This window comes from Ranitomeya imitator, chromosome 7 (genome assembly GCF_032444005.1).
Source record: "Ranitomeya imitator isolate aRanImi1 chromosome 7, aRanImi1.pri, whole genome shotgun sequence".
Classification (NCBI taxonomy): domain Eukaryota; kingdom Metazoa; phylum Chordata; class Amphibia; order Anura; family Dendrobatidae; genus Ranitomeya; species Ranitomeya imitator.
This window is the reverse complement of record NC_091288.1, coordinates 6489224-6502756: the sequence shown is the minus strand read 5'-3', so window position 1 is coordinate 6502756 and position 13533 is coordinate 6489224. Positions and strand designations below refer to the sequence as shown.

Below are 13533 nucleotides of genomic sequence, written 5' to 3'. Positions count from 1 at the left end.
AGCAGAACAATATTGTATCATACAATTATTAGGTTCTGTAGAAGGACGTAGATCTGGGTATTTATTATAATGGAATATAGGCTGAACTGGATGGACAAATGTCTTTTTTTCGGCCTTACTAACTATGTTACTATGTTACTATGTTACCATTTTCCTTTTCGTAATTTTGAAAATGTAAAAGATGAGATTTTTTGATGAGATTTTTATTTTTGCCAAAAAGTCAATGTGTCATCTGTAAGTTTATCCCTCTCAGAACGTCCACATTTCATCTGCAGCTTGTTCACAATACAGTAATGTCGGCCGGGCGCAGACTTGTACCTGCACGGTAACCGCAGGGCGGACTGTAGGGCCGTGTGCACACGGGATGGTTCTGTGCAGTTTATGGAGCGGAGACGCCACCGGCACAGAGCGTTATAAGCGGACACAAGAGACGGGAAACCGTTATAAGGCTAGGTGCACACGTCCAGGATTTCTTGCAGAAAATCCCTGAGAAAAAAACGGACATTTTCTGCAAGAAAACCGCATGCATTTTTGCCCCGTTTTTTTCTGGACACTTCCCAATGCATTTTGTGGTGGGAAGTCCGCAAACCCCCCCCTCCCCCCCCCCCCCCAAAATTAATGAACATGCTGCAGTTTTTACCACAATGCGTTATTTTTGCGGAAAAAAACGCATCATGTGCACAAAACATGCAGAATTCATTCTAAATGATGGGATGCTTATTGGATGCGTTTTTTTTTCGGTTTTATCGGGAAAAAAACGCGAAAAAAACGCAACGTGTGCACACAGCTTAACAGGCGTCGTGCGCTCATTGCTCTGCAGACGCACGGAAACCGCACGTGGTCAAAACGTATTAACCGCATAATTCCCAGAACAATGGGTGACTTTCTGTGATAAAATGAGGCAAAACTTCCCCGGTGTCTGATCATTGGGTTATGGTAGAACTATAAGTCCCAGAATGCCCATGAATCCGTCAGCCTTAGGACGCAAGAGCATGCTGGGAGTTGTAGTCCCGCACATACAGGTCGCTCATCATCACCTGTCCCTCTGCAGGATGAACTACACGTCCCGGCATCCTCCGCGGCGGTTTAGTGCGCCTGCGCTGATAGACGTGGCAGTCACATGATGGCTCCAGCCGGGCTCTGCGGGGGGATGAGGAGGATGAGGAGGATGAGGCTGATGAGGCTGCTGCACGTCCTGGTGAGTAACCGGGGGCCCCGGGGGCCTGGTGGGACAATGCCAGACTGAGGGGGGAGACCCGAAACTTGTGCACAGGAATCTCCCAGAGTGGCCCCTAACTCCTGAGACCCCCGACCTGGTGTATGGAGACCCCACTGTATACAGGGAGACCCCCGACCTGGTGTATGGAGACCCCCGACCTGGTGTATGGAGAGCCCACTGTATACAGGGAGACCCCCGACCTGGTGTATGGAGACCCCCGACCTGGTGTATGGAGAGCCCACTGTATACAGGGAGACCCCCGACCTGGTGTATGGAGAGGCTACTGTATATAGGGAGACCCCCGACCTGGTGTATGGAGAGGCTACTGTATACAGGGAGACCCCCCGACCTGGTGTATGGAGACCCCCGACCTGGTGTATGGAGAGGCTACTGTATACAGGGAGACCCCCCGACCTGGTGTATGGAGACCCTCGACCTGGTGTATGGAGAGCCCACTGTATACAGGGAGACCCCCGACCTGGTGTATGGAGAGCCCACTGTATACAGGGAGACCCCCGACCTGGTGTATGGAGACCCCCGACCTGGTGTATGGAGACCCCCGACCTGGTGTATGGAGAGCCTACTGTATATAGGGAGACTCCCGACCTGGTGTATGGAGACCCCCGACCTGGTGTATGGAGAGCCTACTGTATACAGGGAGACCCCCGACCTGGTGTATGGAGACCCCCGACCTGGTGTATGGAGACCCCCGACCTGGTGTATGGAGAGGCTACTGTATATAGGGAGACCCCCGACCTGGTGTATGGAGAGGCTACTGTATATAGGGAGACTCCCGACCTGGTGTATGGAGACCCCCGACCTGGTGTATGGAGAGGCTACTGTATATAGGGAGACCCCCGACCTGGTGTATGGAGAGCCCACTGTATACAGGGAGACCCCCGACCTGGTGTATGGAGACCCCCGACCTGGTGTATGGAGACCCCCGACCTGGTGTATGGAGAGGCTACTGTATATAGGGAGACCCCCGACCTGGTGTATGGAGAGGCTACTGTATATAGGGAGACCCCTGACCTGGTGTATGGAGAGGCTACTGTATATAGGGAGACCCCCGACCTGGTGTATGGAGACCCCCGACCTGGTGTATGGAGAGCCCACTGTATATAGGGAGACCCCCGACCTGGTGTATGGAGACCCCACTGTATACAGGGAGACCCCCGACCTGGTGTATGGAGACCCCCGACCTGGTGTATGGAGAGCCTACTGTATACAGGGAAACCCCTGACCTGGTGTATGGAGAGCCCACTGTATACAGAGAGACCCCCGACCTGGTGTATGGAGACCCCCGACCTGGTGTATGGAGAGCCCACTGTATGCAGGGAGACCCCCGACCTGGTGTATGGAGAGCCCACTGTACACCAGGAGACCCCCGAGGTGGTGTGTGTATGTATGTGTGTATATGTATATATATATCCCAATCTATCCAGTGTACAGTGTGGTGAGTCCCATCCCTGCCCTCTGGTAATCCCCCCCCCCCCCCCCCCCCTGCTGTGACCCTGGAATCTGCCCAATGTGGCTGGGGGGGAATTTCCAGTTCACTCAGGACTAACAAGGAAATCCTGTATGTGACTGCGGTGTGGCCCGTGTACATATGTCCCCCGGTGCAGGATGGCTGCGGTGTGACCCGTGTGTACATATGTCCCCCGGTGCAGGACGGCTGCGGTGTGACCCGTGTGTACATATGTCCCCCGGTGCAGGACGGCTGCGGTGTGACCCGTGTGTACATATGTCCCCCGGTGCAGGACGGCTGCGGTGTGACCCGTGTGTACATGTGTCCCCCGGTGCAGGACGGCTGCGGTGTGACCCGTGTGTACATATGTCCCCCGGTGCAGGACGGCTGCGGTTTGACCCGTGTGTACATATGTCCCCCGGTGCAGGACGGCTGCGGTGTGACCCGTGTGTACATGTGTCCCCCCGGTGCAGGACGGCTGCGGTGTGACCCGTGTACATATGTCCCCCCGGTGCAGGACGGCTGCGGTGTGACCCGTGTGTACATATGTGCCCCGGCGCAGGACGGCTGCGGTGTGACCCGTGTACATATGTCCCCCGGTGCAGGACGGCTGCGGTGTGACCCGTGTGTACATATGTGCCCCGGTGCAGGACGGCTGCGGTGTGACCCGTGTACATATGTCCCCCGGTGCAGGATGGCTGCGGTGTGACCCGTGTACATGTGTCCCCCGGTGCAGGACGGCTGCGGTGTGACCTGTGTGTACATATGTGCCCCGGTGCAGGACGGCTGCGGTGTGACCCGTGTGTACATGTGTCCCCCGGTGCAGGATGGCTGCGGTGTGACCCGTGTGTACATGTGCCCCCCGGTGCAGGATGGCTGCGGTGTGACCCGTGTGTACATATGTCCCCCGGTGCAGGACGGCTGCGGTGTGACCTGTGTGTACATGTGTCCCCCCGGTGCAGGACGGCTGCGGTGTGACCCGTGTGTACATGTGTTCCCCGGTGCAGGATGGCTGCGATGTGACCCGTGTGTACATGTGTCCCCCCGGTGCAGGACGGCTGCGGTGTGACCTGTGTGTACATGTGTCCCCCGGTGCAGGACGGCTGCGGTGTGACCCGTGTGTACATGTGTCCCCCGGTGCAGGACGGCTGCGGTGTGACCCGTGTGTACATGTGTCCCCCCGGTGCAGGATGGCTGCGGTGTGACCCGTGTGTACATGTGTCCCCCCGGTGCAGGACGGCTGCGGTGTGACCCGTGTGTACATGTGTCCCCCGGTGCAGGACGGCTGCGGTGTGACCCGTGTGTACATGTGTCCCCCCGGTGCAGGATGGCTGCGGTGTGACCCGTGTGTACATGTGTCCCCCCGGTGCAGGACGGCTGCGGTGTGACCTGTGTGTACATATGTCCCCCGGTGCAGGACGGCTGCGGTGTGACCTGTGTGTACATGTGTCCCCCCGGTGCAGGACGGCTGCGGTGTGACCCGTGTGTACATATGTCCCCCGGTGCAGGACGGCTGCGGTGTGACCTGTGTGTACATGTGTCCCCCCGGTGCAGGACGGCTGCGGTGTGACCTGTGTGTACATATGTCCCCCCGGTGCAGGACGGCTGCGGTGTGACCTGTGTACATATGTCCCCCCGGTGCAGGACGGCTGCGGTGTGACCTGTGTACATATGTCCCCCCGGTGCAGGACGGCTGCGGTGTGACCCGTGTGTACATGTGTCCCCCCCGGTGCAGGACGGCTGCGGTGTGACCCGTGTGTACATGTGTCCCCCGGTGCAGGACGGCTGCGGTGTGACCTGTGTGTACATGTGTCCCCCGGTGCAGGACGGCTGCGGTGTGACCTGTGTGTACATGTGTCCCCCGGTGCAGGACGGCTGCGGTGTGACCTGTGTGTACATGTGTCCCCCGGTGCAGGACGGCTGCGGTGTGACCTGTGTACATATGTCCCCCCGGTGCAGGACGGCTGCGGTGAGACCTGTGTACATATGTCCCCCCGGTGCAGGACGGCTGCGGTGTGACCTGTGTGTACATATGTCCCCCGGTGCAGGACGGCTGCGGTGTGACCCGTGTGTACATGTGTCCCCCGGTGCAGGACGGCTGCGGTGTGACCTGTGTGTACATGTGTCCCCCGGTGCAGGACGGCTGCGGTGTGACCTGTGTGTACATGTGTCCCCCGGTGCAGGACGGCTGCGGTGTGACCTGTGTGTACATGTGTCCCCCGGTGCAGGACGGCTGCGGTGTGACCCGTGTGTACATGTGTCCCCCGGTGCAGGACGGCTGCGGTGTGACCCGTGTGTACATGTGTCCCCCGGTGCAGGACGGCTGCGGTGTGACCTGTGTGTACATGTGTCCCCCGGTGCAGGACGGCTGCGGTGTGACCTGTGTGTACATGTGTCCCCCCGGTGCAGGACGGCTGCGGTGTGACCCGTGTGTACATGTGTCCCCCGGTGCAGGACGGCTGCGGTGTGACCTGTGTGTACATGTGTCCCCCGGTGCAGGACGGCTGCGGTGTGACCTGTGTGTACATGTGTCCCCCCGGTGCAGGACGGCTGTGGTGTGACCCGTGTGTACATGTGTCCCCCCGGTGCAGGACGGCTGCGGTGTGACCCGTGTGTACATGTGTCCCCCGGTGCAGGACGGCTGCGGTGTGACCTGTGTGTACATGTGTCCCCCGGTGCAGGACGGCTGCGGTGTGACCTGTGTGTACATGTGTCCCCCCGGTGCAGGACGGCTGCGGTGTGACCCGTGTGTACATGTGTCCCCCCGGTGCAGGACGGCTGCGGTGTGACCCGTGTGTACATGTGTCCCCCGGTGCAGGACGGCTGCGGTGTGACCTGTGTGTACATGTGTCCCCCCGGTGCAGGACGGCTGCGGTGTGACCTGTGTGTACATATGTCCCCCGGTGCAGGACGGCTGCGGTGTGACCTGTGTGTACATGTGTCCCCCCGGTGCAGGACGGCTGCGGTGTGACCCGTGTGTCCAGAAGAGGCGCCGCGGAGGCCGGCAGCTGAGAGAAGGCCGCGGACTCCTCATGCGGCTGCTGGAAATGTCTGCGCACCTTTTTCTCATCTCTAGCCTGTTCCACTCTGCACAGACTTCTCACAGCTCAGGGTTTGTTACAGTGTGGGATGCACACCGTCCTGTGCTGCTAATGCGGCACATCTGTAACACACCCGGCTCTGGGTCCCCAGGATGTCAGTAAGTGCTCAGTTGTTTGACAGCAAGCAGAGGTCCTGCTGCGGAGAGGTGCGGTGAGCGCCTCCCCCGCTCTTTTTGGAAGCTTTCTTCGGAGAATCAGCACAGAGGAGCAATTCCCAGTTATTGTAAGGTTTTCCGGCCTCATCCCCCGGTTCAGTAGCTTCTGATGTCTTGTCACAGAGGTGACACTTTATGGCAGACCCAAGAAGACCACTGTGAGCTGGTGCATCCCCTCCCCCAACCGATCCAGGGGCTATAGAGAAGCCCCCCAGAAAAGGGCTCAGGAAGTGTCCGCCGCAGATGCCGAAGTCTTGGAGGTGACACCCGGGGCAGGTCACATCACACAGTACTGAAATCCCCATGATAGTCATGTCCTCCAGTCACCTCCAGAGCTGCACTCACTATTCTGCTCTTACCTCGTGTCTTATCCTTCAGTCACATCCAGAGCTGCAGTCACTATTCTGCTGTTACATCATGTCTTATCCTCCAGTCACCTCCAGAGCTGCACTCATTATTCTGCTGTTACCTCGTGTCTTATCCTTCAGTCACATCCAGAGCTGCACTCATTATTCTGCTGTTACATCGTGTCTTATCCTCCAGTCACCTCCAGAGCTGCACTCATTATTCTGCTGTTACATCATGTCTTATCCTCCAGTCACCTCCAGAGCTGCACTCATTATTCTGCTGTTACATCATGTCTTATCCTCCAGTCACCTCCAGAGCTGCAGTCACTATTCTGCTGTTACATCGTGTCTTATCCTCCAGTCTCCTCCAGAGCTGCACTCATTATTCTGCTGTTACATCATGTCTTATCCTCCAGTCACCTCCAGAGCTGCAGTCACTATTCTGCTGTTACCTCATGTCTTATCCTCCAGTCTCCTCCAGAGCTGCACTCACTATTCTGCTGTTACCTCGTGTCTTATCCTCCAGTCACCTCCAGAGCTGCAGTCACTATTCTGCTGTTACATCATGTCTTATCCTCCAGTCACCTCCAGAGCTGCACTCATTATTCTGCTGTTACATCGTGTCTTATCCTTCAGTCACCTCCAGAGCTGCACTCATTATTCTGCTGTTACATCATGTCTTATCCTCCAGTCACCTCCAGAGCTGCACTCATTATTCTGCTGTTACATCATGTCTTATCCTCCAGTCACCTCCAGAGCTGCACTCATTATTCTGCTGTTACATCATGTCTTATCCTCCAGTCACCTCCAGAGCTGCACTCACTATTCTGCTCTTACCTCGTGTCTTATCCTTCAGTCACATCCAGAGCTGCAGTCACTATTCTGCTGTTACATCATGTCTTATCCTCCAGTCACCTCCAGAGCTGCACTCATTATTCTGCTGTTACCTCGTGTCTTATCCTTCAGTCACATCCAGAGCTGCACTCATTATTCTGCTGTTACATCGTGTCTTATCCTCCAGTCACCTCCAGAGCTGCACTCATTATTCTGCTGTTACATCATGTCTTATCCTCCAGTCACCTCCAGAGCTGCACTCATTATTCTGCTGTTACATCATGTCTTATCCTCCAGTCACCTCCAGAGCTGCAGTCACTATTCTGCTGTTACATCGTGTCTTATCCTCCAGTCTCCTCCAGAGCTGCACTCATTATTCTGCTGTTACATCATGTCTTATCCTCCAGTCACCTCCAGAGCTGCAGTCACTATTCTGCTGTTACCTCATGTCTTATCCTCCAGTCTCCTCCAGAGCTGCACTCACTATTCTGCTGTTACCTCGTGTCTTATCCTCCAGTCACCTCCAGAGCTGCACTCACTATTCTGCTGTTACCTCGTGTCTTATCCTCCAGTCACCTCCAGAGCTGCAGTCACTATTCTGCTGTTACATCATGTCTTATCCTCCAGTCACCTCCAGAGCTGCACTCATTATTCTGCTGTTACATCGTGTCTTATCCTTCAGTCACCTCCAGAGCTGCACTCATTATTCTGCTGTTACATCATGTCTTATCCTCCAGTCACCTCCAGAGCTGCACTCATTATTCTGCTGTTACATCATGTCTTATCCTCCAGTCACCTCCAGAGCTGCACTCATTATTCTGCTGTTACATCATGTCTTATCCTCCAGTCACCTCCAGAGCTGCAGTCACTATTCTGCTGTTACCTCATGTCTTATCCTCCAGTCTCCTCCAGAGCTGCACTCATTATTCTGCTGTTACATCATGTCTTATCCTCCAGTCACCTCCAGAGCTGCACTCATTATTCTGCTGTTACATCATGTCTTATCCTCCAGTCACCTCCAGAGCTGCACTCACTATTTTGCTGTTACATTGTGTCCTATTCTCCAGAGCTGCGGTCACTATTCTGCTGTTACATTGTGTTTTATCCTCCAGTCACACCCAGAGCTGCACGCACTATTCTGCTGTTACATCGTGTCTTATCCTCCAGTCACCTTTAACCAGATAGCTTATTACTATGTATCAGTCTGGGGCGCAAGATGATTGTGTGAGAGGTTTTGCCTCCATTGGATACATTGTAACAAATGCTCAGCTGTGAGAAGTATTAGTTCTGTGCAGGTTTTCGGATTGTCGCTAATTAATAAGTGAAAGCAGTAAATTTCGGACGTCGCAGCGTGGCGGGCCGTCCCATTGGCCGTGATTGATGTTGGTGTACGTGGCACAGAGCCCGCTGGCACAGAGCCCGCTGGCACAGAGCCCGGTGCCGCTGCCTGTAATGCCCGGGGCAGCAGAGGCTTCTGATCTGGCCCCATTGTAGTCACTGTGGTGCAGGTGGCTGTGGCGCCCCCTATTGATACTAGTCTGCATCACTGATAACTAAGATGAGGGATTAAGTAACTCGTGGGATTTTGAGCCAATAATGGGCATCTGCGGGTCAGAGATGGGCACCTGCAGATATGAGCCCACACTGGCGTCTTTGTTGGTGCCAGTCACATCCGTCATTCCTCTGGGTACGTGATATCAGATGATTATCGGGATCGTGTGGGGCAGGTGCCAGGTCTGGGACGGGTTATGAGAGTAACTGGCAGGGCTAAGGAGGTGCCCTCAGCTTGGCACAGACCGCCCGTGTGCCCCCCGTACTCACAGCTGATAGTGGTGTGAGGCTCAGGGGCGCCGGCTGGGTGGCATACAGAATGCCCCCAAACACTGGCATGGAGCCGGCCCTGTGGTGTTACAGCCTGACAGTCTGTGCGGCTGCTGGGAGCCGGATCTGAAGGATCTGACCTCCTGGGACTAATATTGATTCTGGAACCGGAGTAGTGAAACGTGCGCAGCCAGAATCTGGTCTGTCGGCATCAGGCGCCACGCCCGGCACCTGCACACGGCCGGCGCTTAGACTGTCAGCTCCTCTGCCGGCGGCGGACCCGACACCAACACGTCATTCTGCTCCAGATCTGCGCCCGGCTTCATTCACACAGCGCGGTTTTTATCAGGATTTGTATGCAGAAGTCAGGAGTGTCTCTGAGACGCAGAGCAGGCGCCTTTCTTTCTATTCGTCTTTTCTGTTGATTCCTTTCCTGATGCGGAATGGCGACCTGTGAACGGCGCCTAGAATGGAAGCGTTTTTATGATCATCCAGCGGCCGAGATCTGCTCCCTGCCGCGTCCCGCTCACACAGATGAGACTGCAGAAATCGCACAATCCTCCATGTTCCCTGCTGATCTCCTACCTGCACCGACACATTGTAGCAAACTGCAGAGTATCGCACAATCCTCCATGTTCCCTGCTGATCTCCTAGCTGCACCGATACATTGTAGCAAACTGCAGAGTATCGCACAATCCTCCATGTTCCCTGCTGATCTCCTACCTGCACCGACACATTGTAGCAAACTGCAGAGCTGAGCAGTATCCGGGTGCGTGCTCACTGTCAGGATCTGCTGTGGTCTTGACGCTGCTGAATGTCCGCACCATTTCTGCACCTTTTGTGCTAATTAGTGGACACACATTTACATTTTTTACACGCACAGATTTTCCTTATTAATTCAAGTCTATGGGGAAAGACGCGATTCATGTCTGCGTCCGCCGGTGATCGGCCGGCGCCCATACATAGTGGACGCGGGATTTCTAGAACTGACGCTGATTAATACGCAGCGATTTCTGGTCATGGCCTCGTACCCCTCCTCCACACGTTGTCAGTCACTGTTCCCATTCCATGACAGCAAGCAGAGGAGACAATGGGGAATGTGAAGCAAACAGAGAACAATGCCGAGGCCGAAGCTTCACACCTCGTGTCCCTCCCTGATTGGCTCTTGGCGTCTGTCACTGTCAGCAAATCAAGGGTTAAACAATCTCTTCACACCCAAAGCACTTTACCTCCCGTCCGACAACACCCAACTCTCCTGATAACCGGCGACTAATAATACCTAATAGTGCACACATAAGTCCCCGATATCCCCCTGTTATTACACCATATGTGACTGATATCAGCCTCTTATAACGCTCCAGTACTGATATAACCTCCAGACATTACATCATATGTGACTGATATCAGCCTCTTATAACGCTCCAGTACTGATATAACCCCAGACATTACACCATATGTGACTGATATCAGCCCCTCTTATAACGCTCCAGTACTGATATAACCCCAGACATTACACCATATGTGACTGATATCAGCCCCTCTTATAACGCTCCAGTACTGATATAACCCCAGACATTACACCATATGTGACTGATATCAGCCCCTCTTATAACGCTCCAGTACTGATATAACCTCCAGACATTACACCATATGTGACTGATATCAGCCTCTTATAATGCTCCAGTACTGATATAACCCCAGACATTACACCATATGTCAAATGAGAGCGTTTAGCGCATAAAAATGGCCAATTTTATGTGTACCTGGTAGCCCCTTTACGGCATCTTTCTTATACCAGGTCCTAAGCTTGCCTTACCTCGCTGAGAATAAACGTCTCCATCTGAATGGGTACATGTGAAACCTCTTACTAGACTAAAATTCTCTCTCTCTGTGGAGGGGTACTGGACCTGCTGTAATTAAAACACCTGAAGCTAGGAGGCGGAGTGCACGATCAGAAGGCTAGAGAATACATTTCAAAAACCTGACCGGCACATCCAGACATAGACTAAGTGTGAACAGGTGCTGAACCCAGAGTCGCCATCTCGTATATAGTTAAGTAAATAAGGCAGCACACTGCAGCGCTAAAACATGCAAACTTGAAATACGAAATTTGAACTGCATTACTGCACTAGAAATATGAAAAATGAGAGCGTTTAGTGCATAAAAATGGCCAATTTTATGTGTACCTGGTAGCCCCTTTACGGCATCTCTCTTATACCAGGTCCTACACTTGCCTTCGTATTTCAAGTTTGCATGTTCTAGCGCTGCAGTGTGCTGCCTTATTTACTTAACTATATAAGAGTTGGCGACTCTAGGTTCAGCACCTGTTCACACTTAGTCTGTTTGGATGTGCCGGTCAGGTTTTTGAAATTACACCATATGTGACTGATATTAGCCTCTCTTATAACGCTCCAGTACTGATATAACCCCCAGACATTACACCATATGTGACTGATATCAGCCCCTCTTATAACGCTCCAGTACTGATATAACCCCAGACATTACACCATATGTGACTGATATCAGCCTCTTATAACGCTCCAGTACTGATATAACCCCAGACATTACACCATATGTGACTGATATCAGCCTCTTATAACGCTCCAGTACTGATATAACCCCCAGACATTACACCATATGTGACTGATATCAGCCCCTCTTATAACGCTCCAGTACTGATATAACCCCAGACATTACATCATATGTGACTGATATCAGCCCCTCTTATAACGCTCCAGTACTGATATAACCCCCAGACATTACACCATATGTGACTGATATCAGCCCCTCTTATAACGCTCCAGTACTGATATAACCTCCAGATATTACACCATATGTGACTGATATCAGCCTCTTATAATGCTCCAGTACTGATATAACCCCCAGACATTACATCATATGTGACTGATATCAGCCCCTCTTATAACGCTACAGTACTGATATAATCCCCAGACATTACACCATATGTGACTGATATCAGCCCCTCTTATAACGCTCCAGTACTGATATAACCCCCAGACATTACACCATATGTGACTGATATCAGCCCCTCTTATAACGCTCCAGTACTGATATAACCCCAGACATTACATCATATGTGACTGATATCAGCCCCTCTTATAACGCTCCAGTACTGATATAACCCCCAGACATTACACCATATGTGACTGATATCAGCCTCTTATAACGCTCCAGTACTGATATAACCTCCAGATATTACACCATATGTGACTGATATCAGCCCCTCTTATAACGCTCCAGTACTGATATAACCCCAGACATTACACCATATGTGACTGATATCAGCCTCTTATAACGCTCCAGTACTGATATAACCTCCAGATATTACACCATATGTGACTGATATCAGCCCCTCTTATAACGCTCCAGTACTGATATAACCCCCAGACATTACACCATATGTGACTGATATCAGCCTCTTATAACGCTCCAGTACTGATATAACCCCCAGACATTACACCATATGTGACTGATATCAGCCCCTCTTATAACGCTCCAGTACTGATATAACCTCCAGACATTACACCATATGTGACTGATATCAGCCTCTTATAACGCTCCAGTACTGATATAACCCCCAGACATTACACCATATGTGACTGATATCAGCCTCTTATAACGCTCCAGTACTGATATAACCCCCAGACATTACACCATATGTGACTGATATCAGCCTCTTATAACGCTCCAGTACTGATATAACCTCCAGACATTACACCATATGTGACTGATATCAGCCCCTCTTATAATGCTCCAGTACTGATATAACCCCCAGACATTACACCATATGTGACTGATATCAGCCTCTTATAACGCTCCAGTACTGATATAACCCCCAGACATTACACCATATGTGACTGATATCAGCCCCTCTTATAACGCTCCAGTACTGATATAACCCCCAGACATTACACCATATGTGACTGATATCAGCCCCTCTTATAACGCTCCAGTACTGATATAACCCCAGACATTACACCATATGTGACTGATATCAGCCCCTCTTATAACGCTCCAGCACTGATATAACCTCCAGACATTACACCATATGTGACTGATATCAGCCCCTCTTATAACGCTCCAGTACTGATATAACCCCCAGACATTACACCATATGTGACTGATATCAGCCCCTCTTATAACGCTCCAGTACTGATATAACCTCCAGACATTACACCATATGTGACTGATATCAGCCCCTCTTATAACGCTCCAGTACTGATATAACCTCCAGACATTACACCATATATGACTGATATCAGCCCCTCTTATAACGCTCCAGTACTGATATAACCCCCAGACATTACACCATATGTGACTGATATCAGCCCCTCTTATAACGCTCCAGCACTGATATAACCTCCAGACATTACATCATATGTGACTGATATCAGCCTCTCTTATAACGCTCCAGTACTAATATAACCCCAGACATTACACCATATATGACTGATATCAGCCCCTCTTATAACGCTCCAGTACTGATATAACCCCAGACATTACATCATATGTGACTGATATCAGCCTCTCTTATAACGCTCCAGTACTGATATAACCTCCAGACATT

The 13533-nt window shown here is 52.3% G+C and overlaps 1 protein-coding gene across 2 annotated transcripts in view; it reads left to right on the top strand.

Annotated features, from left to right (window-relative positions):
* The first annotated feature begins 1080 nt into the window (after positions 1-1080).
* Positions 1081-13533, top strand: part of PDIA5 (protein disulfide isomerase family A member 5) — a 60555-nt gene continuing 48102 nt past the window's right edge. The window contains exon 1 of one of the 2 annotated variants that reach the window (XM_069732615.1): positions 1081-1198. In XM_069732615.1, coding sequence (XP_069588716.1) covers positions 1121-1198 — 78 coding nt within the window. In that variant the 5' untranslated portion in view covers positions 1081-1120. The remainder of the gene's footprint in view (positions 1199-13533) is intronic. The other variant, XM_069732616.1, reaches the window with a different exon arrangement.